The sequence below is a fragment of the Lynx canadensis genome, chromosome B3, assembly GCF_007474595.2.
Source record: "Lynx canadensis isolate LIC74 chromosome B3, mLynCan4.pri.v2, whole genome shotgun sequence".
NCBI classification, from domain to species: Eukaryota; Metazoa; Chordata; class Mammalia; order Carnivora; family Felidae; genus Lynx; species Lynx canadensis.
The window spans coordinates 1197639-1224911 of NC_044308.2; the positions used below are offsets into that span (position 1 = coordinate 1197639).

The 27273-nt window shown below is 58.6% G+C and overlaps 1 protein-coding gene and 1 long non-coding RNA gene across 6 annotated transcripts in view; one reads left to right on the forward strand and one right to left on the reverse strand.

Annotated features, from left to right (window-relative positions):
- Positions 1–8: 8 nt before the first annotated feature.
- Positions 9–11826, forward strand: LOC115515415. Of its 3 annotated transcripts, XM_030317214.1 has the most exons (4): positions 9–333; positions 7991–8419; positions 8517–9138; positions 11541–11826. In XM_030317214.1, the coding sequence occupies exons 3-4, from the start codon at positions 8656–8658 to the stop codon at positions 11700–11702; spliced, it is 645 nt and encodes a 214-aa protein (XP_030173074.1). In that variant the 5' UTR covers positions 9–333; positions 7991–8419; positions 8517–8655; the 3' UTR covers positions 11703–11826. The 3 variants fall into 3 exon arrangements, 1 of the variants encoding a protein (XP_030173074.1); XR_003969259.1 differs by having other exon boundaries at positions 13–333; positions 7991–11085; XR_003969260.1 differs by lacking the exons at positions 9–333; positions 11541–11826 and adding an exon at positions 1987–2071 and having other exon boundaries at positions 7991–10455.
- A 5548-nt stretch (positions 11827–17374) lies between these two features.
- Positions 17375–27273, reverse strand: part of LOC115515414 — a 36157-nt gene continuing 26258 nt past the window's right edge. Inside the window, exons 4-6 of one of the 3 annotated variants that reach the window (XR_004343734.1) lie at positions 25770–25973; positions 21857–21992; positions 19643–19794 (exon numbers count right to left, since the gene is read on the reverse strand). This is a non-coding gene — a long non-coding RNA (uncharacterized LOC115515414). Of the gene's footprint in view, positions 18006–19642; positions 19795–21791; positions 21993–25769; positions 25974–27273 lie in introns of those variants that run through there. The other 2 variants (XR_003969255.1, XR_003969254.1) reach the window with 2 other exon arrangements.

Here is a 27273-nt window from a genome sequence, read left to right on the forward strand (position 1 = left end):
AGCGCGAAGGAGGAAAACGGTTCAGCGAGAGCCCACTTCCTCAAACCGTGAGCGGTGGACGCAGGCGCTCAAATGTCTCCTGTGGGAGGATGTGGAGAAGCCGGAGCGCTCCCACGCGGCTGGTGGGCAGGCCGGGCGGCGGCCCCCGCGGGAACGCGGCCGTTCCTCGGAGGGTGGCGCGTGGGATTACCAGACGGCTCAGCAGCTCCACTGCGGAGCTCGCCCCTGGTCTGAAAACAGGGGCCCACACCCCCGCACGCGACCTGCACCGCAGCGCCGGGGACGGCGACCGGCTCGATTCCACAGTGCCAACGGTCACCGCCGGATAAACGGGTAAGTGGCGGAACGTCACTCAGCCACGAGAGGAACGAGGTAGCGAGCTGGGCTGCAACAGGGACGGGGCTCCGACACACCACGGGGCCAAGGCAAGCAAGCCAGGTAGGCGCCGTGCTGTGATTCCATTCGGTATGGGCCGCCCGGAACAAGCGGACCCGTGGAGACAGCGGACTGGGGGCCGCCAGGGGCTAAGGCGGGGGCTACTCCTTCCTGGGAACAGGGTGGGATTTGTGACGAGACGTTGGGGAGCCGCGAGGTGGTCGCACGGCACCATCAGTATACTGGGCACGGCCGCCCCGTCCGCTGGTAAACGGGTCGTTTCACACGATGTGAATGCCACCCGCAGAGAAGTGTCCCACACAGCCACCCAGCGGCTGCCGCGGGTTCGTGAAGATCTGGGAGGGAACTTCCGTCCGAAGCAGACAGAACAGGGGCCTCTGGAGCGAGGCTCTGGCGGCTCACCCTCGCCCCCTGGGACTTGAGCACGGGTGACACGGGCGGGCGACACCCCCTCGGTCTTCCCCCCTGCCAGACACACAGCAGAGTCCTGCTCGCACCGCGTTCTGAAATCGGGTAAATTATCCCACGTCTGAATCAGAAACCGCGGGACCAGACGGGGCTCTAGACTTAGGCGCACACCAGTCCCCGGCTCCGGCCTCGCCCCGCCGCCTCCCTCCTTGCCCACCGCGGGCCCTGCATCTCTACGATGGGACGGGAAGGGACGGGGAGGGCAGGCTGGCATTGGGGCAGAGGTGGGACAAGGCGGGAAGCCCGGTCGGCCGGCGCTGTGCGAACGCGGCCCCTTCCCTCTCCCCGCACCTGCCCCTGCACCGAGGAGACGCGGCTTCCCCGCAAGGACGGAGCTGGGCAAGTGCGCAGCGGGACGTGAAGGGCACCCCTATCACCGTCTGGAGCTCGGGCAGCGGCCTGGGGACCCGGGGTCGGACGTGGCCAAGTGTCTGGCTGAGAGGAGCGTCGGGGACCGAGGGCGGATTTCAAGTCTCCTCAGCAGAGCGCACGGTGGTTCAGGTGTTTGGGGGTCACCCCCTCCCCGGCCGGCCGTGCTGCCAGCAGGCGGGAGCCGTGGGGGTTGAAAGAGAGCGCGCGGGCAACACGGGGTCCCTGGAGAAGCAGAGTTCACTTTCCATCCACTTGTGGAGTGACCGCGAGCCTTTCCGTCAGTTTCCACGAACCACTACAACCCGGGGGAAATTCATGCTGACTTGTATTTCACGCGGGGACTGAAGGGGATGGTGACGGGGCTCGAGGTGGCCGTGAAGGGGCACCTGTCAGGCCTCCTCCTTCGGGAACGTGATGGCATCGGCCCCGCGGCTGCGTCCCGAGTCCCCCCGGCGGCAGGTACATCTGCCCCATAGGCCGCTCCATCAACGCTCTCAGACTGCACCGCGGGCGAGAGGGTCTCCCGGCCAACCTCCCTCCTCCTCCCGGCCTCTCCGGCCTCCCCGCTCCTGCCTCCCGCACAGGGTGTCCCCGCAAACCTGAACGTCACACGCCCTGATCCTGGAGTCCTGGGGTGACAGGGGACCCGCACGGAACGGAGGAGCGTGTCCCCGGGAAGGTCCTCCCCTGCCCTCACCACTGCGTCCACTCACCCACGGAGCAGAAGCCAAGAGCAGCGGCCTTCTCCCCTCCGGACGCCGCTGGGCGTCATGAGAACCTCCGAAGGGATGGGGCGTGTCAGGGACCTGAGACTGCCCCTCATACTCCCATGGTCGTGAGTGTTTCCGGAAAAGCAGTGCAAGCGTGTGCTGTAAGAACCGCGGTTAGGCATTGCGAGGCCAGGGCTCACTTTCTCTCGCGCGCCAGTGCCCCAGCCGCACCCGGGAGGCGCGCAGTCGGTCTTCGGTGAATAAACGGAGGGCATTTATATCGCCCCGGGGGCCAGCCGAATTCAGGGCTCCATCTGCCCGGTCTGCACCCACAAAGGTGTTGCCGTAAAGGCTCTTAAAAATTGCAGCGTGTTCACTTTATTTCAGAGTTTCCAGGCAAGAACAGGTGGGAGAGAGAAAGACAGAGTCTTTACCAAAGAGAATGACTTCTCGTTTTGGGAAGTGCAGGGGGACCGAGGTGGGTGGGCTGGCAGGGTCAGGGACGAGCAGCTGGCCCCGGACTAGGTGCGGACACGGAGGACGGTGACCTCTCTCAATGCCACCCCGTCCGGGTCTGCACTCCCGGGGGCCAGCGCACAGTCCCCTGAGCCGCTCTGTCCGCACGCAGAACCTTGTATGAATTGGGGGTCTGCTCGGAGCACGCTGAGGGAGTCGGCCAGAATGAGCGGGGCCCAGCTATTCCACAGGCACCCACGCACCGTGTCAGGTGCTACAGACCAAGATTTCTGCCCGGAGGGAGTTTTTGGTGCAGGAGAAAGTAGGCGAGGGGGGAGGCCGCGAAAGGAGCAGCGGGAGGAAATAGTCAGAGGAAGCCCCTTCCTGGAGCCACCCTAAGGCGAGGAGCCAGGTTTGTGGACACGCAACGAGGACAAGGTTCCGGAAACGCACCTGCGTCCCACTGATCTGCTGTGGGCCCAGGGGCGGATGGTCGGAGGGAAATGACAGGTGGCTTCCTACATCTGTCCGCACCGCACAAGCGTCCGTGGCCTGACCAAGGCCTTCTCTGTACACGTCTTGTCCGGAAGCTTCCACCGGAGAAGCATGGCACCTTGGCTCCGGCTGAGGGAAGTGTTAGTGTTTGAGAACAACAAGCGGAAGAGCGTGAGTCACCTTAACAACCAACCACCTCTTCCGTTTGCAAAGCACGTTGGGCTGTGGGACTGCAATTGTTGCCACATCCCTGCACGGGAACTGCCTCGTATCTCTCTGCTGTGTTTACCTACATGGCCGTATCTCCACAAGCGGGTTCCAGCCCATCCGCTGCTACCCCGGCCAGACCCCAGATCTTGGGGGCCTGAACCAGTGTATTCCCTCACGAGTGTGAAAGCCGGGCTGGCTGCAGTCTCAGGGTCTGTCCGTGCGGTCTCTCCAGCATGGCGACCTCAGAGGGCTCACACGTGTCTCGCGGCGGCTCAGGGGCTCCGGTGACAGGTGCGGGATGTGACGGGCCGTTCGTCACCCAGCCGAGAGCTCAGAGGCACCATTTCTGTCCTACGGGATGGGTAGTCACGAGCCCACACCGATTCAAGGAGAGGAAACGCACGCCACTTTTACTGCTAAGAGGAGCGTCAGAGGACGGGCAGGATGTTCTAAGCCGGCACGATGTGGGCCGCACGTGCAAGATCACGGACACACACGGTCCCACACGGACGTACACGGTGGCACAGTGTAGTCGGCGTGGCCCTCACAGCAGCCTGGCAGAGAGGAAACTGACCTGGGAGCGATCCAGGAGGCAGTCCGGAGCCACCCTGCCCAGCCCCGCTCCCACCAGGCCACGGCAGGGCTGCGAACCCCCTGGGTCACAACCCCCTGGAGACAAGGTGGCCTGGATCTCATGCCTCCCACTGTGTCATCAGCCCCCTCCTGTTCCGGCGGGGTTCGATGGGGGGCAGGAGGGAAGAGCCCTGAGGTGATCCTGGCTGGCGAGTGGCCCGGGGAACCCAAGCTCCAGGACAGGGCCCCGGTGCGTGACCTCAGGCACAGGCTGCTGAGGTCGACTTCTCTTTTCCCCAAAGGCGGAACCTGTGGGGGAAACTGCTGGGGTTTTGGGTGCTCCAGGAGGTGGCTCGGGGGAGCCCCCAGCCCTGGCTTACTCTTAGCGCCGGAGTGAGTCAAGCGGCGTCCCTTTCCCGAGGCCGTGGCGGGAGCTGACTCTCCAGAGAGCACTGGTCGGCAACACAAGGGCAGGGGCATGTGCACCACAGGACACCTGCCTCCGTCCGTCTGCTGGGGCCACGCCTCAACCATCAGAAAACAACAAAGGCCAGTCTGCTCCCAGTCAAGAAAAGCCACTGTCCTGGGGCGCCTGGGGGCTCCGTCAGTTGAGCGTCTGACTTCGGCTCAGGTCATGATCTCATGGTCTGTGAGTTCGAACCCTGCGTCGGGCTCTGTGCTCGGAGCCTGGAGCCTGTTTTGGATTCTGTGTCTCCTCTTTCTGCCCCTAACCCGCTCACATTCTGTCTCCGTCTCTCTCAAAAATAAATAAACATTAAAAAAAAATTTTTTTTTTTTAATTAAAAAAAAGAAAAAAAAAAAAAAAAGAAAAGCCACTGTCCCAATGTGACGAGGCTCCTGGTGGGAGCTTGTTTTCCATCCAGGGAGACAAATTTCCAGGAAGTTCTGTGAGCGAAATAAGCGGGTAGGACCCCCTCCAAGTCTCCTGATGTGTTTGGGAGAAAGGCCTAGGTGGGTGCTGGAGAAAACACGGAGCTGGGAAGGAAGGGAGCTGGGAGGCACGGAGGGCTGGAGAGAGGCGTCCACAGACGTGGCTCCTGGGGTTGGATTTTCAACTACGGTTGTAGAGGCCACAAAGGGGATGGAAGAGGAAGGGGGGGGGGGGAAGGCCAGGGGGAGGTTAAAATTACGAACGGTCCCACATAAGACAGAATGCCTGTGTGCCACCTGGAACACTGCGCTAGTCTGTCCTTCGCACCTGTGCGCTCAGGTGCGCGCCCGGACCAGCCTCTCCTTCCCCGTCTGCGTCTTACTTGGATACCCGTTGCCCGGCTCACGGCGCTCTGTCACTACCACGGCCGGCCACGCTGAGATTTTCCCGACGCTGATGTCACGGCTGAAGCTACATCGGTTCTGGCACCAAGTTCCACCCAGCAAAGTGGAAGCAGTCTTCTCCTCTCCCCGGATGTCATCGTGGGGGAAGGTACGCAGGAGAAGAGCCCGTTTGAATGGGACCGTCGAGTGAGTGTGGCAGAAGGCCTCGGACTTTCCCTGCTCGGGATGGAACAGCTGATCTAAAACAGAAAGGGAGGAAGCAGGAGCGTGTCCGGTGACAGCAGGTGAGACCGGGCCGCCCGAGGGCAGCGCTCCGTGCGGAGCAAGAACTCAGAACACCCCGAAGCCGCTGCCCCGGCCGACGCTCCCCGAGCTCGCTGAGCACCTGCCACGGGCGGGGCCCCGCGCGGCATCCAGGGGTGGTGCTGTTAGCAGGTGCTCACGGTGCAAGAGTCTCCCAAACCCCCAGGTGTTTCTGCCACAGAGCGTTAGGGACACTGGCACAGCACAACAGGACCTGAAGTTCAGCGGGGGGGCCAGGGGCGTCCCCGAGAGAAGGCCAGCTTCAAGCTGGCTCCTGGGGACGAATACAGGACCGTCGGGCCGAGCCTGAGCACAGCCAGGGGGGAGTACAGATGGGCATCCCGACCCAGCTGGCCCAGCTCTCAGCCACGCCAAGAGCACATGCGGATCCGAGGCCACGGCAGCTCGGGGGGCTTGGAATGGGCCAAAAAGGAAGAGGAACCTTGGGAGGTTTTTAAAAAATTTTTTAAATGTTTTTTATTTATTTTTAGGGGAAAGAGTGTGAGCGGGGGAGGGGCAGAGAGAGAGGGAGACACAGAATCCGAAGCAGGCTCCGGGCTCCGAGCCGTCGGCACAGAGCCCGACGTGGGGCTCGAACCCACAAATGTTGAGATCGTGAGCTGAGCCCAAGTCGGACGCTCAACCGACTGAGCCACCCGGGCGCCCCTGAACCTCAGGAGGTTTATGCAGGGGAGAGACACGGTCAGATCTGTGATCTAGGAGGTACTATCTCTGCAGGACTGATTACTGAGGAAGCCGGGAAAACAGGCTGTTCATCAGTGCTATTGAGGGAGGATTTCCAGACATAAAAATCCATCCACTTGAAGCGCCCCCTTCAGTGAGTTCTCACCCGTGTCAACATCCCCATCAGCACACGAAGCGTTCCGACCACCCCAAGACGTCTCTTCGTGCCCCTTTGTGGCCGGTCCCCTATGCCCCCCTCTGGCCACGGGCCACCACTGGTCTGCTGGATGTCACGGGGGGCTCCTTTTCCCTGGCCTGAAATCCCACAAACGGGACATCAGTCAGCGCACACGCCTGGCTTCTGGCGCTCAGCTGAACGGCTTCGGTCGTGCACGCGGTTGAGAAAATCAAGTTTGTTCCTTTTTATTACTGAGCGATACGTTCCGTCGTGTGGATCTGCCTCGAGGGGTTTATCTGTTCTCCGCCCGGTGGTTTGGGAGGTCACGAATAAAGCTGCTAAAAACCGCTGCACGCCAAGTCTTCCTAGCGGACTGAGTGTTCGTCTCTCCCAGGGAAACATCTAGCGGTGGGATGGCGGGGGCCGTGCGGTAAGCGGCTCGTTCTGGCTGCGGCGTTCTGTACGGATAAGCACAAACTCATTGGAAACCGCTGCAGCATGTGCTGAAGTGACCGTGCCACCGTGCCCCAGCCCCGCCACACGTGGGGCCCCGGGCGCCCCGCCTCCCCGCCAACACTCGTGTGGTCTGTCCTTGTAATGTTATCCTTCTGGTGGGTCTGGAGTGACACCTCATTGTGGTTTTAACACCTCTGTGTGTTCACTGGCCGTTTCTGTACCTTCTTTTCGCGAAGCATCCGTTCAAAGCACGCGTCCGTCTCCTAAAAACTCAAATTGTTCTCTTTACCGAGTTGAACAGTTCTTTACAAGTTCTGGAACCTAACCGCGGCCGCTGAGGTCACGTCGGGCACAGACGATGAGGCCCGAGCCAGGACCACACAGGGACCGACGAGGAGCGGTCAGGAGACCGCGAGCGGCAGACGTGCGGGGTTTGGTGGAGGACACGGGCCGCGTCCGTGGCTCCGAAGGGGCATCAGGGAAAGAGAAGAGGGTGAACTTGAGCCCCAGAGAGCCTGTGGGGCTGAGGCTGGGACAGGAAGGCGCGGCAGCCGTGTCAGCTGGCTCCCCTGCAGTAATGCTGTTGCGTCAGGAGCCCCCCGGCCCCGTGCAGCGCTCCGACGGGGGCTCCGCGTGCCCGCGGGTGTGAGCGCAGCTGGGCAGACGGGGGAGCCGACCCCGGTGCCAGATGGGCACGCGGCTGGGACGGCCCCGCTCTGCCATCTCCCGTCCCTGAGGGACGAGTGGCCTGTGTGCCGCTGCTGGAGAAGGCCGACGCACGAGGGCGTGAGCCCAACACGGAAACGGGCTTCAAGCCTCCACCGCCCCGGACGGTGCGGATCACACGGCCCCTCCTGCAGCGGGAGGGGAGTGAGTATTTGCCAAATAATCGAAGCGTTATGTCCGCCGTGAAGGAGGTCCCTCCCCGGCTCAAGAAAAGACGGGTCTTTATTGACCGGGTTTTGTAGGAACATGTATCGTTTTGTCCAGCAGCACTTCCCTTTTATTCTGAGGGGTCGTCCGCTCCACGGCCCCCATCACGCGGTCCCGGCTGGAGGTACGTGCTCGGCCGCGAACCCTCCAAACCCTGAGTACAGCTGACGGATGGGGCAGGCACCTGACCTCCGCACAACCGGAACCCTCCCTCGAGGCTTTAAGCGCTGAAACGCGGTGCGGCCGACACCGCCCTCCCCGGCGCCCAGGCTCCGGCGACGGGGCCGCACGGGCTGTGTCACCCGGGAGAGGAAGTCGGCGAGCACGAACGGAACCCACACGCAGGGAGGAGGGGTGACAGGGACGGAGTGTCCTCGTCGCCCTCAAGTCCTTGGTTCCAGGGGTTTCTCGATCAATTCTTCTTTTTGTCAAAATCAAAATTGTGTTTTTTTATGAACAGGTTTCAAACAAACGTGTCTCCCCATCACGACGCCATCAGGAGAACTCAGGCTGTGGTGTCGCCGAGAACATTCCTGAAAGAAGTCAGGACACAGGTTTTCCGAGATGCAGCGAGGCTCGGTGTTCCTCCCTTCCCGGCGTGGGATGGTCACCCCCTGACCTCTGCTCTTCCGGGTCACGGGACCACACTTCCCAGGGTGGGTCCCATCCTCGTGGTGTGGGTGGGACCATCTGGCAGCCCCCGCCCGTAAGCTCCGCCCCGACAGCAAAGCCACTGGGCGCCCTCCCCGCTCCCCGCTCCCCGCTCCGGGCCTGATCTAGGACGTGCGGAGCTCTGGGCCATCTTCCCGCTCAGTGTGCCTCTCCCACGTGCTTCCCGTGAACCCGGACCCCCAGGCCCACCTGCCTGCCTGGCCTCTCCACCCACATGGTGAGCGGGCATCCCAGATTTCACGTGTCCAGACCAAACTTCTGATTTCCCACGTGCCCCCAGCCCAGCCCACTCCTCCCTCGTGTCCCCATCTCAGGAAATGGCGTCGCCATCCGCCGAGCACAGAGCCCGGGACCGTGCCCGTCCGCTCTGTTTAACGCGCACGCCACGTCCACCTGACGGCACGTCCCGACGTGTCACCTGGCGGCGTGTCCTGACAGCGCTGCCTCCGAGACATGTCCCAACCCGAGGAGGCCGAGTCTCGTCCCGCCCCCGTCACATCCTGCCTAGACCAGCAACGGTCCCCCGACGGGGCTCCGCCCGCACCCTCCTGGCCACGGTCACCCAACCACACGGTGCGGGCCGCCCCACCTCACTGCCTCGCAGGCGCTCGGCCAGGCAGACAAGGAGCGCGAGCAAGAGCAGGGGGTGGGGGTCCCCCGAGGGACTTCCGAGTCCAGTACGACCTCAGTAGCTGCCACAGCCTGGGCAGCCTCTCTCGCGCGCAAATCTCGGCCGTGGCGCCTCGTCCTACCGGGCACCACGCCGTCGGGCACGGGCCCAGAAAGCCGAGGCCCCCTTGGGACGACGAGGCGGAGCTCTCGGGGACGGTCGGCACCGGACGTCTTCAGAAGAGCGCGGACCGGCCTTGCGGCCTCAGAGGGGCTCCCTTCCGCGCTTCCTGCCACGGCACGAGGCCCGTGAGTCACCGGGCACAGGTGAGGGTCACGCTGCGGCCTCGTGTCAAACCCTTGTCTTACCAACCTTCAGAGCCAGGGGCCGAAAGTCAACAGTGCCTTGCCTTGGGGTTTGCCGGAACGAACCGCGCTTCGGCGAGGTTTTGGTGCACACGGTCCATTTGACTTGTGTGTGTGTGTGTGTGTGTGTGTGCATGTGTGCTCACGCACCTGTCACGCAGAATGTCCCACAGTGACCGCTCGTGATCGTACGTTCACTGGCAGTGACCACATCCACGCTCTCGCGCCACCATCCCCACCGCCCGCCCCCCGAACGCTTTCATCGTCCCGTGCGACGATCACTCTGAGCCGCTAAATGATAGCTCCCCGCCCCCACCCGGGCCCCGGCAGCCACCATGCCCCCCCCTCCGTCCCCGTGAGTGAGCGGCGCTAGCCCGCCTCGTGTACGTGAACTGCGGCTCACGTCCCCGAGCGCGGTGTCCTCGAGGTTCATCCGGGCCGTCTCCTGTGTCACAACCTCCTTCCCTTTCAAGGCTACGCGGTATTTCATCCCGTGTGTAAACCACACTTTGTGGCTCCCCTGGCTTGTCGGTGCACGGCACCTCGCGTGCGTCTTCTGGCCGTAGCGGGAGCCGCTGGAGTGCACGTGGGTGTGCACATGGATATCTGCCGAGTCCCTGCTGGCGTTCTTTCGGACCCACGCCCGTCAGCGGAGCTGCGGGCTCACGTCCATCTGAGGCCGTGAAGGACGTACTGGTTGCGAGGGAAGGAGAAAGGGGGACGGAAACGAGGTCTTGTTACCGAGAGTCGCTGAAGGCAGGCTTTGGTTTCGGGATTGCTCCCCCTCCGCTCACACACGCCTCGGGGCACACGCTCACGTGCTCCCACACATGCACACACACGCACACCTACACATCACACACTCACACTCACACACACACACACATATACACGCACGCTCAATACTCGCACACACACGTGCACACGATGCACCCACACCACACACACACGTGCTTACGCATCACGCTTACACTCGCTCACATGCACGTATACACGCACACGCTCGTGCTCACACATACATGCACTTACGCATCACACTGACACACACACACACACACACACACACACCCCTGCACTAACACACACACAGCCCCTGTGAACGTGCTGGAGCCTGACTGTGAACCAACCGACTGTAAGAGGAAAATGCCCGTGACCAGAACGTCGGCAACAACCTCACAAACAGTCACGGGCGACCCCTGCTGGTGCTGCCGCCTGGGACCCGAGGGGACCTGAGGCACAAGCCAGGCCGTGAGGACACTGGGATGGAGGGATTGACGGTGTCTGGACTTTGCCAACTTCTCCGTGACTGCGCTGTCCTCGATCCCTGTGACCCCACTCCGTGATCCTTGTGACCTCTATGTCCACGATCCCTGTGACCTCACCGCCCCGATCTTGGCCGTGGGAGGGGAGCCCCACGAACTGCTGTGGTTGATCCTCAAACTAAGGATGAAATACTGAGGGCCGTTGGACGCGTGGACGCCCTCACCAGGCCCAGGCTCCTGCCTGCCCCTCCGTGCACGCCCGGGCTCCCCGCCCCCCGCCCCCGTTCACACCCTCACCGGGCCGGCACATTCCGGCACAGCCCCCCCCCCCCCCCCCCCCCCCGGACGCTGCTCCAGTGGCAAGAAAGGCCAAGAGTCACTCCCATCAGGCCCTTCATGCCCAAAGGCTTCTGGAACGCTGTGTCCCTCACTCCCCACGTGGTGGGGACTCCCTGCGCCCTGGCCTGAGTCAGAAGCCACCATCGTGTCACCAGTGACCGGATCCGTAAAGGAGACTGGACGTCCCCCCTTCACAGAGGCACCTGCCGCCTCCAGCAGGGACACGACCCGGCAGAGAGAGGGGCCCGGGCTGCAGTGACGTCCCGCCTGCTTGGGAACATGACCCCAGTCTCTCAGGGAAGCACAGGTGATTCTCAGCAGGAGGACCCCCTGTCGATGCGAGGGGCTCCCCCACGCTCTAAGGACTGGGGGTGCCCCCGAGTTCCCCCGACACCTTCCTCCCTCCCAGCGGCACACGGCAGCTCAGGGTCCTGACCGCCCGGAGGGAACGCTCGGACCCGGACGTAGGCCCGGCGCAAGCTCGGGCTTCCTGGGCCCCTTTTCCTCTCTGGACCTGTCTTTCCACCTGTAACCCCCTCCCCACGTGGACCAGAAGAACATTTCCAGATCTTCTCCCAGCTCCCCAAAGACGCGGAGAGCCAGCAGGGGAAGGACAGAGAGGGAGGGGGAGAGAGAGAATCCCAGGCAGGTTCCTCGGGGTCAGCGCAGAGCCCGACGTGGGGCTCAGTCCCACGAACCTTGAGATGGTGACGGGAGCCGGACGCTTAACTGACTGAGCCCCCCGGGCGCCCCTCCCCTCAGGACTGCTTCCACTTCAGCAAAGGGAACGCGAGGTGCGGAGCAAGACGGAACGAGAGGGGCAACGGGTCAGACGCTAGCGACGAGTCGGGGGCGCCCGCGGCCGTCCACACTGCCCCATCTTGCAGGTACGAAAATTCCTCCCGGGCACGAGGGTTTTGTTGACAACAGAAGCTCGGTTGCATGGAGTATCTTCGTGACCTCGTTCGAATCGTTCTAATGAAGGTGACTTCCAAAGGAAACCCCCTCCTCTGTCACCCCCGGAGCCCCTGCCTCCGCGCCTGCCACAGACAGCTTCTGACGCCGCGCCGGCATTAGAAAAGCTCGGGGGAGGGGGGTTTCCAGAACCTTCTCTTCCCACTTCCCATTTCTCGAGTCATTTGAACTATCACGTATGTAAAGAAAAATGTCACGGGAGGGGAAAACACAAGCTCTCGGGGCCTGGAGGAGGGAAAGCCCAGTCCCCGGAGTTGAGCCCCCCTCTTGGCACTTGGTCCTGGGACGGAGGGGCTGGTGGTCAGAGCTACGTCCCCGTGTCATTATGGGGACCGTGCCCGGTGGCCCCGAGGAAGCACCAGGGCTCCGGAAAGTGGTCTGGAGGCCACGTGGCCTGTGCTGCCTCCTTACTGCTTGAGAGCTGCTCACCAGTACAGGGCCACCTGCTCAGGGGTCCCCCCACCACAGGGAGCTTGGGGCCACTGGCGTGGACCCTCTAGGGGAGATGCCTGCACCCCTCTTCCCACAAGTAGAGGGGCCGGCAGGATACAGGGACTCAGAACCCCAGACAGAGGGGCCCGGTCCCAGCCCCTGCCCTCTCTGGCCCCGTCCCCTCCCTGCCAGCCTGCTGGCTCCCGCCCACACCAGTGAGGGCTTGTACCCCGAGGGCTTGTGCTGGTGCGCACGGCCGGCCCGTGGGTCCCCAGCACAGGACCGCAGGCCGCCTGCCCGGGGCCCCTCCAGGCTCCGGACGGCAAGTGCAGGAGGGAAAGCCGCCGGGGTCACCGGCAGCGAGAGCGCCAGCTCCGGCTTTGTCACGTTTCCCCGGCCGTGAGTTTGAAGCAACGAAAGCCAAGCACGCAGACCTGGGCCATGTGGGTTTTTAACGGGCCCAGAAGGAGGCCCTCCCGGGTAGGACTGCGGGCCTCGCAGGAGCGGGTGCCAGGGGCAGAGGAGAGTCAGGTGCTGGCCCCAGGGACGTCCCAGGCAGGGATGCGGGCGAGACAGAGAGAGAAGCCACCGGAAAACAAAACAGACAACAGGGACTGTCAAGGACTCTGAGGGGATACAGGCATGTTTGAGGGAAACGGTATTCGCTGCACCCCCGCGTGGCCGGCAGTAAGAGGTACACCTCCTGTCACCTCCTGTCACCTCGGTGTCACGGTGTCCCCTGGTGTCCAACACCCAGGACTCGACAGGCCTCACAGCCGACGCAGCAGCGTCGGAATTAAAATCCAGGACCGTCTGACTCCAAAACGCACAGGTGAGATGCTGTTTAGGCTCTTTTTCAATTCACACGTGGACACGAGTCATGCAAACATTTGTCAGCTCTGTTCACCGCGACCCACGGGCAGCGTTTCGGCGTCACCGCTGACCGTGGTCACGGGGGCTCCCGAAGGGCACCCGTCGCCCAGGACGACATGCCTCGGGGCCCCCAGTGGGACGCAGCAGAAGCAGGAAGCCCTCCGTCTGGCACCTGCTGTCGGGCCGAGAGGCTGACGCTCAGACAGACTGCTGGGCTGGGCGAGGCCGCTGGTGGGTGGCAGAGGCGTCCCCTCCCTCTGCGGCCGCCGTGCACCCCGCCAACGCCCCTCGTGGGTGAGGGACCCCCTCGCCTGCGACGCCTCCTGTGAAGCTCGGAAGTTCCCACGGGGAAGACCCGCCTTCGGGTCGCTCACGGCAGTGATAGTGACGGGACGGTGTGCCGTGTGCGGACAGACGGGGACACGGGCTGGGCTGGAAAGCCTCCCAGATGAGACGGTGACGGAGCTGACACTCCAGGCTGTGTGGAATTTGCCCAGAGAGACAGCCAGGCGGAGAGCTGGGCCCGGGGACGGGCAAGGTGCGGGGGCTGCGAGCAGCTCGGCAGAAACCAGCGTCCCGCAGCCGGGGACCGAGGCAAGACCTTATCCTGTGGGCAGGGGGCTTGAAGCAAGGCACCCGCGCAGTCACATCTGCGTTCTGGAAAGAACATTCCGGAAGCAGGGGCGAGTCCGGGCGGGAGAAGACCAGTGTGATGGAGGTGGGGTAGGATGTGCCCGTAGCCGGTGACACACGCTCGGGACCCAGACAAGGCGGAGACCACTGGGTGGAGAGGAGCAGGCGGTGGACGAGAGGACTCAGGGAGCAGAGGCACAGTGGCCAGTGGCAAGGGCATCGGGACACTGGAGGGTCACGTGGGTCAGGGACACTCGTGCTGCAGTGACACCCAAGAAAGGAGGGCACGTTTGGTGGGGAGGAGCAGGTCTGCCTGGGGCACGGCGCGGGTGACGCGCGGACGGGACACGCACGGGGGGCAAGCCGGTGGGTCCGCGGCTCAGGAGAGACGTTGCGGCTGGACATCGGGACGCAAGGATTTGGGGGTCATTAGCGCACGTCCAGTTCCAGGGTCCTGGGAGCCGCTGAAGTCACCCAGGGAGAAGGGGCTAGAGAAGCGGCGGGGGCGGTGCCCACGGGAGCGTGACGCCATCCGTGAGCTTGCGGAGCCCACGCAAGACCGAGAAGGCGCAGAAACCAGGGGCGACTCACGGACTCTCCGGGGTACCTGAGGGCTTCCCGAGGGCAGCCGGGCACCGAGCTCCAGGGGGGACCCTGCTTCATGCGCGCTCTTTCCCGAGGTCTCCTTCCCCTACCTGCCCCGCACCCCCGGCCTCCTTCGGTGGCGCGGCCCCCAGGGGGTGCAAACCTCCAGCAGAGCGACAGCTCACAGGGTGGGTGTCTCTGCGGAGAAGGTGCTAAGAAGAAACCAGCCGAGAAACTTCACTTAAAGACAATCCGGGGACGGATCACTATGTGCTTTTGGCGGATTACCGCCCGACTGGCATTTAAACAACGAAACCCCTTTCCCTCCTGCCTCCTTAAACAGTAACAAAATGGTTCTCGGTGCTGACGGCCGTAAAGGACATAAAGTAAAAAGGCAGTTGGGGAGGAACCCTCGCAAAAAGGATAGTCATCCACGGATGTACAGCGAAGATGAAATGATTTTTAAGGCCCTATTTGATTAAGAGATTTCCAATGGAAGGGCACACTTTTATATAAAGATTTATAGGGGCGCCTGGGTGGCGCAGTCGGTTAAGCGTCCGACTTCAGCCAGGTCACGATCTCGCGGTCCGTGAGTTCGAGCCCCGCGTCGGGCTCTGGGCTGACGGCTCAGAGCCTGGAGCCTGTTTCCGATTCTGTGTCTCCCTCTCTCTCTGCCCCTCCCCCGTTCATGCTCTGTCTCTCTCTGTCCCAAAAATAAATAAACGTTGAAAAAAAAAATTAAAAAAAAAAAAACAAAAAAACGTTTTATAGGGGCGCCTGGGTGGCGCAGTCGGTTAAGCGTCCGACTTCAGCCAGGTCACGATCTCGCCGTCCGTGGGTTCGAGCGCCGCGTCGGGCTCTGGGCTGACGGCTCAGAGCCTGGAGCCTGTTTCCGATTCTGTGTCTCCCTCTCTCTCTGCCCCTCCCCCGTTCATGCTCTGTCTCTCTCTGTCCCAAAAATAGATAAAAAACATTGAAAAAAAAATTAAAAAAAAAATAAAGATTTATAGTATGTTCACGTTATTTTGGGTGCTAGTAATTGTAATAAGGAACACAAAAGAGGTTTTCAACACTTCGGATCCCGGAGTTGCAAGACATGCAAGAAGTCAAGCGTTTCAGTGGTTTTGTTGCTGACCTCTCCGTCAGAGGGTCTCAGAGCAAAGTAGAGGAAGGAAGCCAGGCCAGAACAGGGCGCAGGGCACGGGTGGGTGGTGCAGGGCGTGGGCAGGTAGGCGGGCCGGGCACAGGGGGCGGGGGGGAACGTTCAGGGTTCGGACGGAGCACAGGAAACGGCGTCAACATGTGACGCCCCCACAGGAGAAAGGTCACCCGGGAGCTGAACGGGACACACGGATGTCCACAGCGGCCCAAGTGGGGACCATCGTGGGATGCCGGGTGGACCAGCTGCCAGCCTCTGCGCCCATTTCGTAGACGGGGGAGCTGAGGCCCCGAGAGGTGTCCCGCCTGAGCTCAGCGCTCCTCTCCCTGTGCCGCCCACTCCTCACAAGCACAACCACTAACTCACAGGGCTGCGGCCTCGCGCCTGGCTTGAAACCGGCCGGACCGACAAGGGGGACGAAATGCGGGTCAGCGGTGGTCATCAGGGCCGTGGGGTGTCGGAGGGGCGCCGCCGGCCGGTTCGCTCCAGCTGAGCCCGCGGCTCAGCGTGACCTGGGGCTGGGCCTTCCTCCCGTCCGGCCTCTGGACTTGCTGCGGGAGAGGTGGTGAGCCGGGGACCCCCTTGAGGTCCGGGGAGCTGAGGGATGGGGCTCTCTGCTCCCAGCACCCCCACCTCCGTCAGAGCACCTCTCCTTGTCTGTGCCTGCTGGGCTGGGTGCCGCGAAAGGGTTCCTTCGAAAAAAGTGTTTTGTCACTTAAAAAGAAAAGCCGACCTAGAACGTAGTGACCCCCCTGCTTTTCCTGTTCTGCTGCTATTTGTTCTGCCTGAAGGATTCACGAGTTCAGTTCACTGAACACTTACTGAACACACGCCGCATGATGACAGTCTCTCTAAACACAGAGATAAGCCCGATGTGTCCCTCTCCTCAGTGGGCTTAAAATCCGGCAGGGGAACTGCACGTGGGAATGCAAGCTGGTGCAGCCGCTCTGGAAAACAGTGTGGAGGTTCCTCAAAAGCTAAAACTAGAACTACCCTACGACCCAGCAACGGCACTACTAGGCATTTATCCACAGGATACAGGTGTGCTGTTTCGAAGGGACTCATGCACCCCCGTGTTTATAGCAGCGCTATCGACAACAGCCAAAGTATGGAAAGAGCCCAGATGTCCATCGATGGATGAATGGATAAAGAAGATGTGGTATCTGTATACCACGGAGTATTACTCGGCAGTCGAAAAGAATGAAATCTTGCCATTTGCAACCACGTGGATGGAACTGGAGGGTATTACGCTAAGTGAAATTAGTCAGAGAAAGACAAAAATCATGACTTCACTCATATGAGGACTTTACAAGACAAAACAGATGAACGTAAGGGAAGGGAAAAAATAATATAAAAACAGGGAGAGGGACAAAACAGAAGAGACTCTTAAATACGGAGAACAAACAGAGACTTACTGGAGGGGGTGTGGGAGGGGGGATGGGCTAAACGGGGGAGGGGCATTAAGTAGGACACTGGTTGGGATGAGCACTGGGTGTTATACGTAGGAGAAAAATCACTGGCATCTACTCCTGAAATCATTATTGTACTACATGCTAGCTAACTTGGATGTAAATTAAAAACTAAATCTAGCCCGGGAGACAGTATGAGAAGGGATGATTATGCAGATCATGAAGTAGGGAAGGACTTTAAAGAGGAGGTGACATTTGAGCTGGGCTTTGCAGACTACATAGGAGTTGGAGCTCCATGCCCAGCGATGGTGCACTGAACGACCCACCAAAGCCGACTTGTTGTGAACACTGGCTCTGTGGGGGCAGGGAGGTGAGGAGGCAGGAGCCACGACTGGGCCCAGATACAAGATGGGGACAAAACCGGGGAGTCTAAGCATTTGGGGCCGTTTCTCGCAGGGCAGCATTTACCCTTCTGTCCTGTCTCAGGACAGCGGAGAGGCTAAGAGTCACTGTGATATCCACACGCGGTGTGAAGCTGGGCTCACCCCGGGAGTTCAGAGTCGGTTTAATGTTTCTAAAATCATTCAGAATATTTTCCCAAACGGACGTAATAAAAGGAGCAGTTGTGCGATCAAGTCAGTCAATGCAGGAGAACCTGTGATAAAATGCAGTATCCATTCTGGATGTTCTGAAAAGTAAGCTAATAATAGAAGGGAAGCTCCTTGCTCTGATGTAGAGCGTCGACACAAATAGCCCCGGCGGACGCGGGATGATGCCAGGACCTGCACTTCCGCCCCACGTATACGCTCAAAACAAGTGGGACGGGTGTCCAGACAAAACCGTGGTGCGCCCAGCAGCCAAAAGGTGGAGTCACGGCAAACGTCCATCAGCTGAGGCGCGAGCAGGAGAAACGTGGTCTCTCCAAACGGTGGGGCGTCATTCGGCCATCTGAAGGAAGGGGGCACGACATACCCACACGGCGACCCTGGGAAACACGGAGCCTTCCGGGCGGAGAGCAAGAAAGCAGGTGGGGTGGGCCACGTAGCATGTGACTGCCGGGCGTTGGGGGAGGGAGCATAGTGGCGGCCGCCTGTTGGGGAGGAGTCTCCACGAGGGGTGGTGAGGTGTCTGGAATTGAGTCCTGGTGACGGGCGCAGGGCACTGCGGAAGCACGGAGCGCGCTAAGGTGTAAGTTTTGTTAGGTGCATTTTACCACACAAAAGTTAGCGTGACCAAATGTGGGTGAGAAGGGGGAACGGCTGGGATTGTGTGTCGCTGGCCAGACTGTAACACGGCGTAGCCGCTCTGGAAAGCAAGCTGGGCGCTTTCCTCCGACGGAAGAGTGCACAGGACTCGCGTTCCCACTCCGCCGTGTGCACTCAAGAGGAACGACGGCGTGTTTCCGCGAAGTTTCGTAAAGAACATTCACAGCGGCTTTTTTCATGACGGCCCCAAACCAGACACGGCGCAGGGGTCCTACTGAATAAAAAGACCGGAGTCCACAGACCCATGGAGTACCGATCAGGGATACAAAAGGATGGTCGGCTGATCGAGTTAACAACATGGATGGATGGCAAAAACATTAAGTGAACAAAGCCTTCCAGGAAAGGGAAATGCCATATCATCCAATGCACAGTTTTCACTGTAAAAAACAACAACGGAAAAATTGTCTCAGAAGAGCAGAAGTACAGAGTGATGGTAACACTGGGGTGACAGCAGTGGGATCTGGGTTACTACACATTGGTCGAAATTGAGCACAGGTGCACATGTCAGGAGGAATCTCGTGTGCACTTGACCGTCTGTAAATTCTACGTCGAAAGGAAAAACTCTAAGCAAACACTGAATTCTAGTTCATAACATGCAAGCTGCACCATAGGGAAGGAGTGCACTGGGGTCTCCAGTCTGCTGGAAATAAAATGGGTTCGTCGTAGCCAGAGGGACAAGACGGACAGCTGCGTGACAAAGTTAACAACAGCACGCACACGCTTGCTCCCGTTTCCCTTAAAATGCTCTCGATTCTGTGTACGCTTGGGATTTTTCATAATAAAATGTTAGGAGGGAAAATCCTCTGACCCAGCAACTCCACCCAAAGCATTTACGAAGGAAAAATGAAAACGTGTATCCACAAAAAGGCCTTCCGCAAGGCCATTCGTAACAGCTCTATTCGTTTCAGCCCAACGTGGCAAACATCCCAGATGTCCACCAACAGAGAAATGCACGGAGCGTGCTGTATCTGTACGACATAAGCCAGTCAGCATTAAGAGCGATCGACGGCTGGTGCACGCAGAGGAACTTCACAGACATTCGCCGAGAGAGAGAAGCGGGACGTACGGGAGTTCAGAGGGCGCCTGGGTGGCTCAGTCGGTCGAGTGTCCGACTCCTGATTTCAGCCCAGGTTATGACCTCACGGTTCGTGAGTTCAAGCCCTGCATCGGGCTCCGCGCTGATAGCACAGAGCCTGCTTGGGATTCTCTCTCTCTCCCTCTCTCTCTGCCCCACCCCCGCTCGCACTGTCTCTCTCTCTCTCTCTCTCTCTCAAGATGAATAAATAAACTTGAAAACAAACGAACAAAAAAAGAGTCTGACGATTCCAAGTGCTGCTGGGGACGTGGTCTTTGGGGCGTAAACTGGTACGGTCACCGTGGGAAAGGTCTGGTGCTCTCCACCATCAACACCACGACCCGGCCGTCCCGCTCCTAGGATGCGGCAAACACCCACGAGAGACCCGTGCTCTGCCCACCAGAACACACGCGCAAGAACGTTCGCAGCAACGCATCCGTAGAGCCCGAGACCCGAGTCTGAGGCTCAGAAGTCCAGCCACAAGACAGAAGAGAAACAAGCAGAACGGTGTTTGTCTTGGGGGAGGGGGCCGTACCTGACCGGACACGGAAGCCGTCTGGTTCGCCAGAAGTACCTATCCGGAGCCGAGTGTGCTGACCGGAGCGTATACCTGTGTGAAAATTCACCGGGCTGCACAGTTAAGCTCCCACGCTTTACACACTTTACATGTGATACACCTCGATTTAAAACAGTTTTCAGGGGGGCGCCTGGGTGGCTCGGTCAGGTGAGCATCCGACTCTCAATTTCAGTTCAGGTCATGATCCCAGGGGTGTGGGATCGAGCCCCGTGTTGGGCTCCACACCGAGTGTGGAGCCTGCCTGGGACTGTCTCTCTCTCCTCTCTCCCTGCTGCTCCCTTACTCGTGCACGATCTCTCCCTCTCTTTCTCTCTCTCTCCAAATTAAAAAAAAAAAAAAAAAAGATCCGATAGAATGTCTCTAAAAATATAATGCGGAAGAACATATCATAAAAAATAAAATAGTTTTTAAAAGCTCCTACTAGATACTATCAATAACGTATTCATGACAAATACTTTTTTTTAAATTAAAAACAATTTTTTTTATGTTTGTTTATTTCTGAGACAGAGAGAGACAGAGCACGAATGGGGGAGGGGCAGAGAGAGAGGGAGACACAGAATCCGAAGCAGGCTCCGGGCTCCGAGCCGTCAGCCCAGAGCCCGACGCGGGGCTCGAACCCACGGACCGCGAGATCATGACCTGAGCCGAAGTTGGTCACTCAACCGACCGAGCCGCCCAGGCGCCACATGATAAATGCTTCTTAAACAGGACATCAAGGCACTACCAATAAGGAAAAGACTGATACATTTGACTACATAATAATTAAGCACGACTCTTCATCAAAGGATCTGTTAAGGGAATGACGGGCCTGAGTGGTGATGTTCGCAATACTGGTAACGCAGAGCATCATATCCGTGTTACACAGAGAACCGATTACACGCGTATATGCACACCTTACACACGTACGTGTAATAAAATGCTTACATATATAGATGTACGTGTATACACGTAAATATAGAAGTGTATATCATATATACACATAAAATAGAAATATATTTTATTATACGCGCCTTATGTATACATATATGTATAAAATACATGTACGTTTTCCGTACGTACGTATATACGTATACATGTGCAGAATATGGAATGAAAAGGACAGCACGCACAGCAAAAAACGAGCAAGAGCCTAACCGTCAGGGAAACGCTGGGTGAGGCCACTCACGCCCCCCAGAGTGGCTAAAACGTAAAAGGCCCACAGCGCCAAGTGTTGGTAGGTGCAGACAGCGGCGGCTGACTGGTTTGCGGACGTGTCAGACCCTGAACCCGAGAATCCCACCCCGAGGCCCACACCCGGCGGGACGCCCGTACGCACCGAGCGGGAGACAGGCTCCGGGCTCACAGCGGCAGCGTTCCTAACTGCCGGAAACTAGAAACAATTCCATGTCAAGCACCGTAGAATAGGTCAGAAACAGGTGGTCTGTCTATGCAACCGGAATCTACACAGCGGTCTACGCGAACCGCCACAGCCACGCACAGCGACCCAGATGAGTCTCACAAACGCAAAACTGAGCCAAAGACACAAAACACAAGGGTGCACGCTGTGTGATTCCATTTACAAACGGTTCTAAGACGTAGAACTCAGGCTGGCAATCCTGTGTGGTGAAAGGAAAAATGCCGGGAAGAAATTTCCCTAAAAGTCGGCATGATGGAGACGACTGTAGTCAGAGAAGGCTCTGGGGGAAGGGAAGCGGAGGGGGGAGAAGGCCCGGAACGTTCCATCTCCTGCGCTGATTGCTGGTTGCTTGGATATCCGCTTCATAATAATTTACGGAACTGGGAATATATGTTTTCTACGCTTTTCTGAGGGAGTGTTATGTTTCACAGTAACTTTTAGTATTTTTTTATTTGAAAACATTTTTTTAATGTTTATTTTTGAGAGAGACAGAGCACGAGCAGGGGAGGGGCAGAGACAGAGAGGGAGACACAGAATCCGAAGCAGGTTCCAGGCTCCCAGCTGTCAGCACAGAGCCCGACGCGGGGCTTGAACTCACCGGCAGTGAGATCATGACCTGAGCTGAAGTCGGACGCTCAACCGACTGGGCCACCCAGGCGCCCCTCACAATATATTTTTAAGAAGAGGCTTAAAAATTACCGGGTCGGGGTGCGGGGCAGAAAATATGTCAGTCCTCCCGGGCAGCGCGGGGGAAGCAGGAGAGTCACAGCCGGGAGAAGGGCATCAGAGGCCGAGGATCCGGGCCCGGTGGGGGCGGGACGGCTGGCTGCTGGCCCTGCAGCAAAGAGGGGGGTGACACCAGGAGGAGAATTCCAGGCCGGCTGTGAAGGCCCGTGAGCCACCACGCGAGGCCCTGAGCTGTGCCCACACGCGGGCACCCAGCCCAGAGGGCAAAGGTGTTCACCCCCGCGCGTGCGCCTCTGCGGGAGGAAGGGACGCCCCTTCTATTCTGCACAAAGCTCCACCTCCTGGAGGGGACAACATTTCCCAAATCACTTTTTCCTCTAACTTTCAAGTTTAAAAATATAAATATACTTACTGTAGGGACCCGGGACTTTATCCCGGAGACGTGCGCGCCGGCAACGTCAGACTCGAGCAACGCTTCCTTCCGCCCCGATGGGAGGGCCCCCAGGGGGCGCCACTACCAGGTCTCTGGCTTCTCCGCCCCGCCCCCAACCGTCCCGCCCCGCACCCCCACCGGGTGCCCGGCAGCCCCGAGAGCTCGCTCCGCCTGGTGAGGGTCCCTCACGCGTCACCGGGGGACTGGCTCCACGCCGCCACCGCAGTCGGCACGGAGTCCGCGCCAAGGCTGGCAAAGGCTTGAAGACATTTAGGGCCGTTGGCAACAGGACCAGGTGATGTCGTGGGTGGGGCAGGTCCCCGCGGCTGCCAAGCGTGAAAAGGCCAGACCGTTCAGGGCTTCTGCCAGGTGGGCCCGGGGACGGTGGCCCCAAGAGGCACAGCAGAGGGCCACGCCGGTGTGCCAGAGGCCTGGGGCGGTCGGTGCCTTCCCCTCCTCCCCTGCACCTCGGCCCCTCACCACGGACTTCCCGGACTGGCTGAACCCCTCGGAAGGCTTCGTCTCTCCGTCTCCCCTCATTAGATGAGCAAGGAGTGTAAACAGACACCCTTCAAAGTGGCTGGAAGGTGAGCACACACCTGGAGGCAGGAGCCGGTGGTGTTCACCATTGTCTAGAGCGCGTCAGTCAGCACCCGCCAGGCTCCCTTGCTGCCTTCCTTCCCGGACCCGGAAGGTTTGGGGGCCCCGGGGGCCTCGAGGGGCTTCAGAACAAGGCGGTCTGGCTGCCGATCCCATATTCCAGAGTCCCTGTGTCACAGGGACCCGACTCTGCCTGGGCCCCAGCTCTCCTAGAACCCGTGTCCTGCCTGGGCCTCAGGTAGTGCCGGGTCCCACCTTCCTCCCTGTGCTAAAGCCGCCGTGAGGACTTGGGCGGCTTCTTGTGGGCTCTCCTGGGCCAAAGATGACGCCCTGGCTTTGTCTTTGCTTTTGGCCTTCATCCCGACCGAATAAAAGCAAAACGTAGAACAACAGACACTCGAATCCAGACGCACAGCCAACATCGCCCACGGCACATGACGTCCGCTTCCGTCCCTGCCAGTGCCTCCCGCCCCTGCTCTCGGGGCGTGGAGATTGATTGGTGTGATGTGAGTACATGAAGTTGCGATGTTGGCAGGGAGGCACATGAGGACATTTATGGAGACAAGTGTCCCCAGTCCACACTGTGCCACCGTTCCCAGGGCCGGCCCCTCCTCCTGGCAACACCGTCTCCGGTCTCCACGGCAGGTGCCCCGTGGGCACATCCGGCTGCAGGTTCTGGACCCTTTCCACCTGCTACATCCACTCGGACATCACTGTGCCACACTCAGTCGTGTTTCGGGGAAACCCGGTTCAAAACTGATAACTCTGGTTCAAAAGCTGGGCCTCCCTAACTTGACGCCCTGAAACGTTTTGCACGACATTGAGGAAAATGAGGCATAAGTGGCTCAAAATGGAATTCGGTCACTTATAATTACTGTGTAATAAAAAGATCATTTGAAACGATTAAGTAAAAAAAAAAAAAAAAATTGCCCACTTTGAGAGTTAGAGATCATCCATTAAGGATGAATCTTCGTGAAGCATATGGGTTATGATGGCCTGGGGTCTCGCAGCAACCTCACCAAAGGTGAGTCAAATTAAAAGTTCACCTTTAGCTTCAAACTTTAGCAAACCCTTGAATTCATGAGTGTTTTCATTAGCTCACGTCTCTCGTTTTGAGCCTTCGAGCCCCATTACAACTAATTGCCTGCTGACTTTAAACCTCTTGAAAGCTTTCTTTAAAAAACCTTTCAGGGGCGCCTGGGTGGCTCAGTCGGTTAAGCGTCCGACTTCAGCCAGGTCACGATCTCGCGGTCCGTGAGTTCGAGCCCCGCGTCAGGCTCTGGGCTGATGGCTCAGAGCCTGGAGCCTGTTTCCGATTCTGTGTCTCCCTCTCTCTCTGCCCCTCCCCCGTTCATGCTCTGTCTCTCTCTGTCCAAAAAAAATAAATAAAAACGTTGAAAAAAAAAAAAAAAACCTTTCGATCCTTGGAGAGAACAGTATTTTAATTATACTTAATAATTTTTCAGTTCCCATTTTCCAGTCTTTTCTCTGTTACGTCGACTATTTACTAGCAAACGTGTAGACACAGCTGTTCTACCTCTGATGAATCAGCGAGGTACTATTCTGGCCCTGTGATAGTCTCAACACGTACAGGTTTTCCTCGTGACTTAAAAAAGCGAAGTGGGAAAAAAATTTTGTCTCTTTGAGCAATCTTTGGACAGTGTTCGTGCATCATGACAGAGCGTGGCCCGCAGCTGCACCTTCCAGAATGGAGGCACAGAGCCCCCCATCCCTCCCCGCCGTCAGCCTGCGGGCCTGAGCAGGCAGGTGGTGGGGTTCCGAAGGACGTCCTCCCCCACCCCCCGAGCTGGGGGACAGGAGGGGCCAATGGACAGATGGCATAAAAAGGCTGGAGGTGGAGGAAGGGACAGGGCGTGCTGACAGGAGGGGCTGCCCGGGACTGAGGGAGGCCCCGAGCAGGGACGGAAATGGACTTCAGATCGTGGGAGGCAGGAGGCCGGACCCCGAAAGAATGTTCTAGGAGCAGTTCAAGAAGCAAGATCAGAGGTCTCGGGCCTCCCTACTCTGTCTGTGGTATGCGTTCTGCATTTTTGTGTGCCACGGAATGCTGCTGCAAACCGGTGGAACCAGAAGTATAGGTGGGTTCCCCCCAGGGGGTGGTGGAACAGCTCACTGGGGCAGAAGCCTCAGTGATTCTCCAGTGAGGGTGCCATCCTGACATGGGAACCTCCCTCCTAATTGTTTCTCCCTCCCCAGGCCCCCCCAAATTCTTACCCACATTTCTTTGCCCCATAGGAACCAAAGACCTTATTCTCTCATTTTTTTCTTACAATAACCCTGCAGTTCCTATCAGGAAAAAACCCTGATAAACTGGGCCCCATTGAAATTAAAATGTGCAAAGGACGCTGTTAAGAGAATAAGACGACAAGTCACAGATGGAGAGGGGAAAAAAATTGCAATACATCACATATCTGACAACAGACTTGTACCCAGAATATATAAAGAGCTCTTACCGTTCAATAACAACAAGTCGACCAGCCCACCCCTCAACACCCACTAGAACACCTGCAACACAAGAGACAAAGCAGACTGAGCGCAGGTATGGCGAGGATGTGGGACAACTGCATTCACAGGGCCGGCGGGAAGGAGAGAACAAAGTAGGGCAGGGTGAACCTGCAACCTCAAAATTCCACGGTTGTATTTTGCTCAAGAGAAACAGAAATATATCCACCCAAGGAAGTGTGCTCCAATGCTCATGGCAGCTTCATTCATAACTGCCCCAAGCCGGACACAACCTAACGCCCCCATCAGGGGGCTGGATACACAGAATGGCGCATCTGTGCCAAGGAATGCGTTACTAATACGCGCAACCCCGGGGGACGTTTTTAAAACATTATGCTAAGTGTAAGAAGCCAGACGCCAAAAAATTACCTGCTATATGATTCTATTCACAGAACATTCTTGAACAGGCAAAGCCGATCTCGTAACCGGAAAGCACGCACATGGGTGGTTTCCCGGGGCCCGGAACTGACTGCAAAGGGCACGGGGAACTTTCTGAGGCGATGGAAACATTCTATATCCTGATCGTGTTGGCTGGCAGTTACATGGTGTTGACACTTGTAAAAACCCACTGAACTGGAAAAAAAAAAAACCCACAGCAAATTATACACTTTAAATGGGTGCATTTTATTGTATGTAAATTTCACCTCCGTAAATGTGCTTTTTAAAAAAACAGCCAGCTTCGTTTCTCGGGCAACAGAAAGATTAGTTCACCGTGCAAGGGCTGGCAGGGGGGACGGTAGCTGGGTGGGGGGGGGTGTCTGTGTTTTAAAAACAGGATTACCAGGGGGCGTCTGAGTGGCTCAGTCGGTTGAGCGACCAACTTGGGCTCAGGTCGTGATCTCACGGTTTGTGAGTTCGAGCCCGGCGTCGGGCTCTGTGCTGACAGCTCGGAGCCTGAAGCTGCTTTAGAGTCTGTGTCTCCCTCTCTCCCTGACCCTCCCCCGCTTGCACTCTGTCGGGCTCCCAAAAATAAATAAAAACATTAAAGAAAATTTAAAATAAATAAATAATAAATGACCGATGACTGATTTGTACTCCCTGGAGAGAAGATGTCGTATTAGTCCTGGAAATAGTTCTACCCTGCCTCCCCACTCCCCAAAGAGGGGACATGACTCTTTCAAGGAGCATTAAAGAGGGGGAAAGGAGAAAATTCGTATCTTGTTACCCTTCTGCGGGAGTCAGGGCAGCTGAGGGCGGCTCCGGGCGAGGTCCCAGGTCGAGGGCAGGGAGAGGCGCTGGGCCAGAGATGCCTTCACAATGTCCACTGGCAGTGCTCACCCCCCCCCCCCCACCCCGCCCCGGGAGGGAAGCCGGGGCAGGGGCTGGGCCTGGGGCTCGTCCGGGCAGGGCCAGTTACGGTTACAAGGAGAGACCCGGGCTGTCTGGACCACAAGCCCTACCCAGGTCTAGACGGGAGCTGCACGGCGGCCTCCACCCCTCCCTCTCCGCCACCCCTACACCCAGCCAAGGCCGCAGACTTCAGACACAGTTCACACTCACCCCTTTCCCTGACCTCTTGCGCCCCCCGTTCCCCAGCGCCCTGCACTCTGCCCCCTGGTGCCCGTGGCTTTTTTTTGTTTGTTTTTTGAGAGAAAGGACGCAAATGAGGGAGAGGCAGAGAGAGAGAAGCAGGACTCCAATATGGGACTCAGACTCAGGAACCATGAGATCATGATCTGAGCCCAAGTCAGATGCTTAACGAACAGAGCCCCAGGCGCCCCCAAGTGGTCTTTTAAAAAGTAAACTAGACATCTCTCTACAGACCCTTCAAAGGTGTGGGGTTACTTTTAGGAAGAATTTCAAAGTCCTTAAGATGCCCTTTGAGGCTTCCAGCCAGCCTCACAGGAGGTCTGAGGCCTGTGCCTTCTCACGC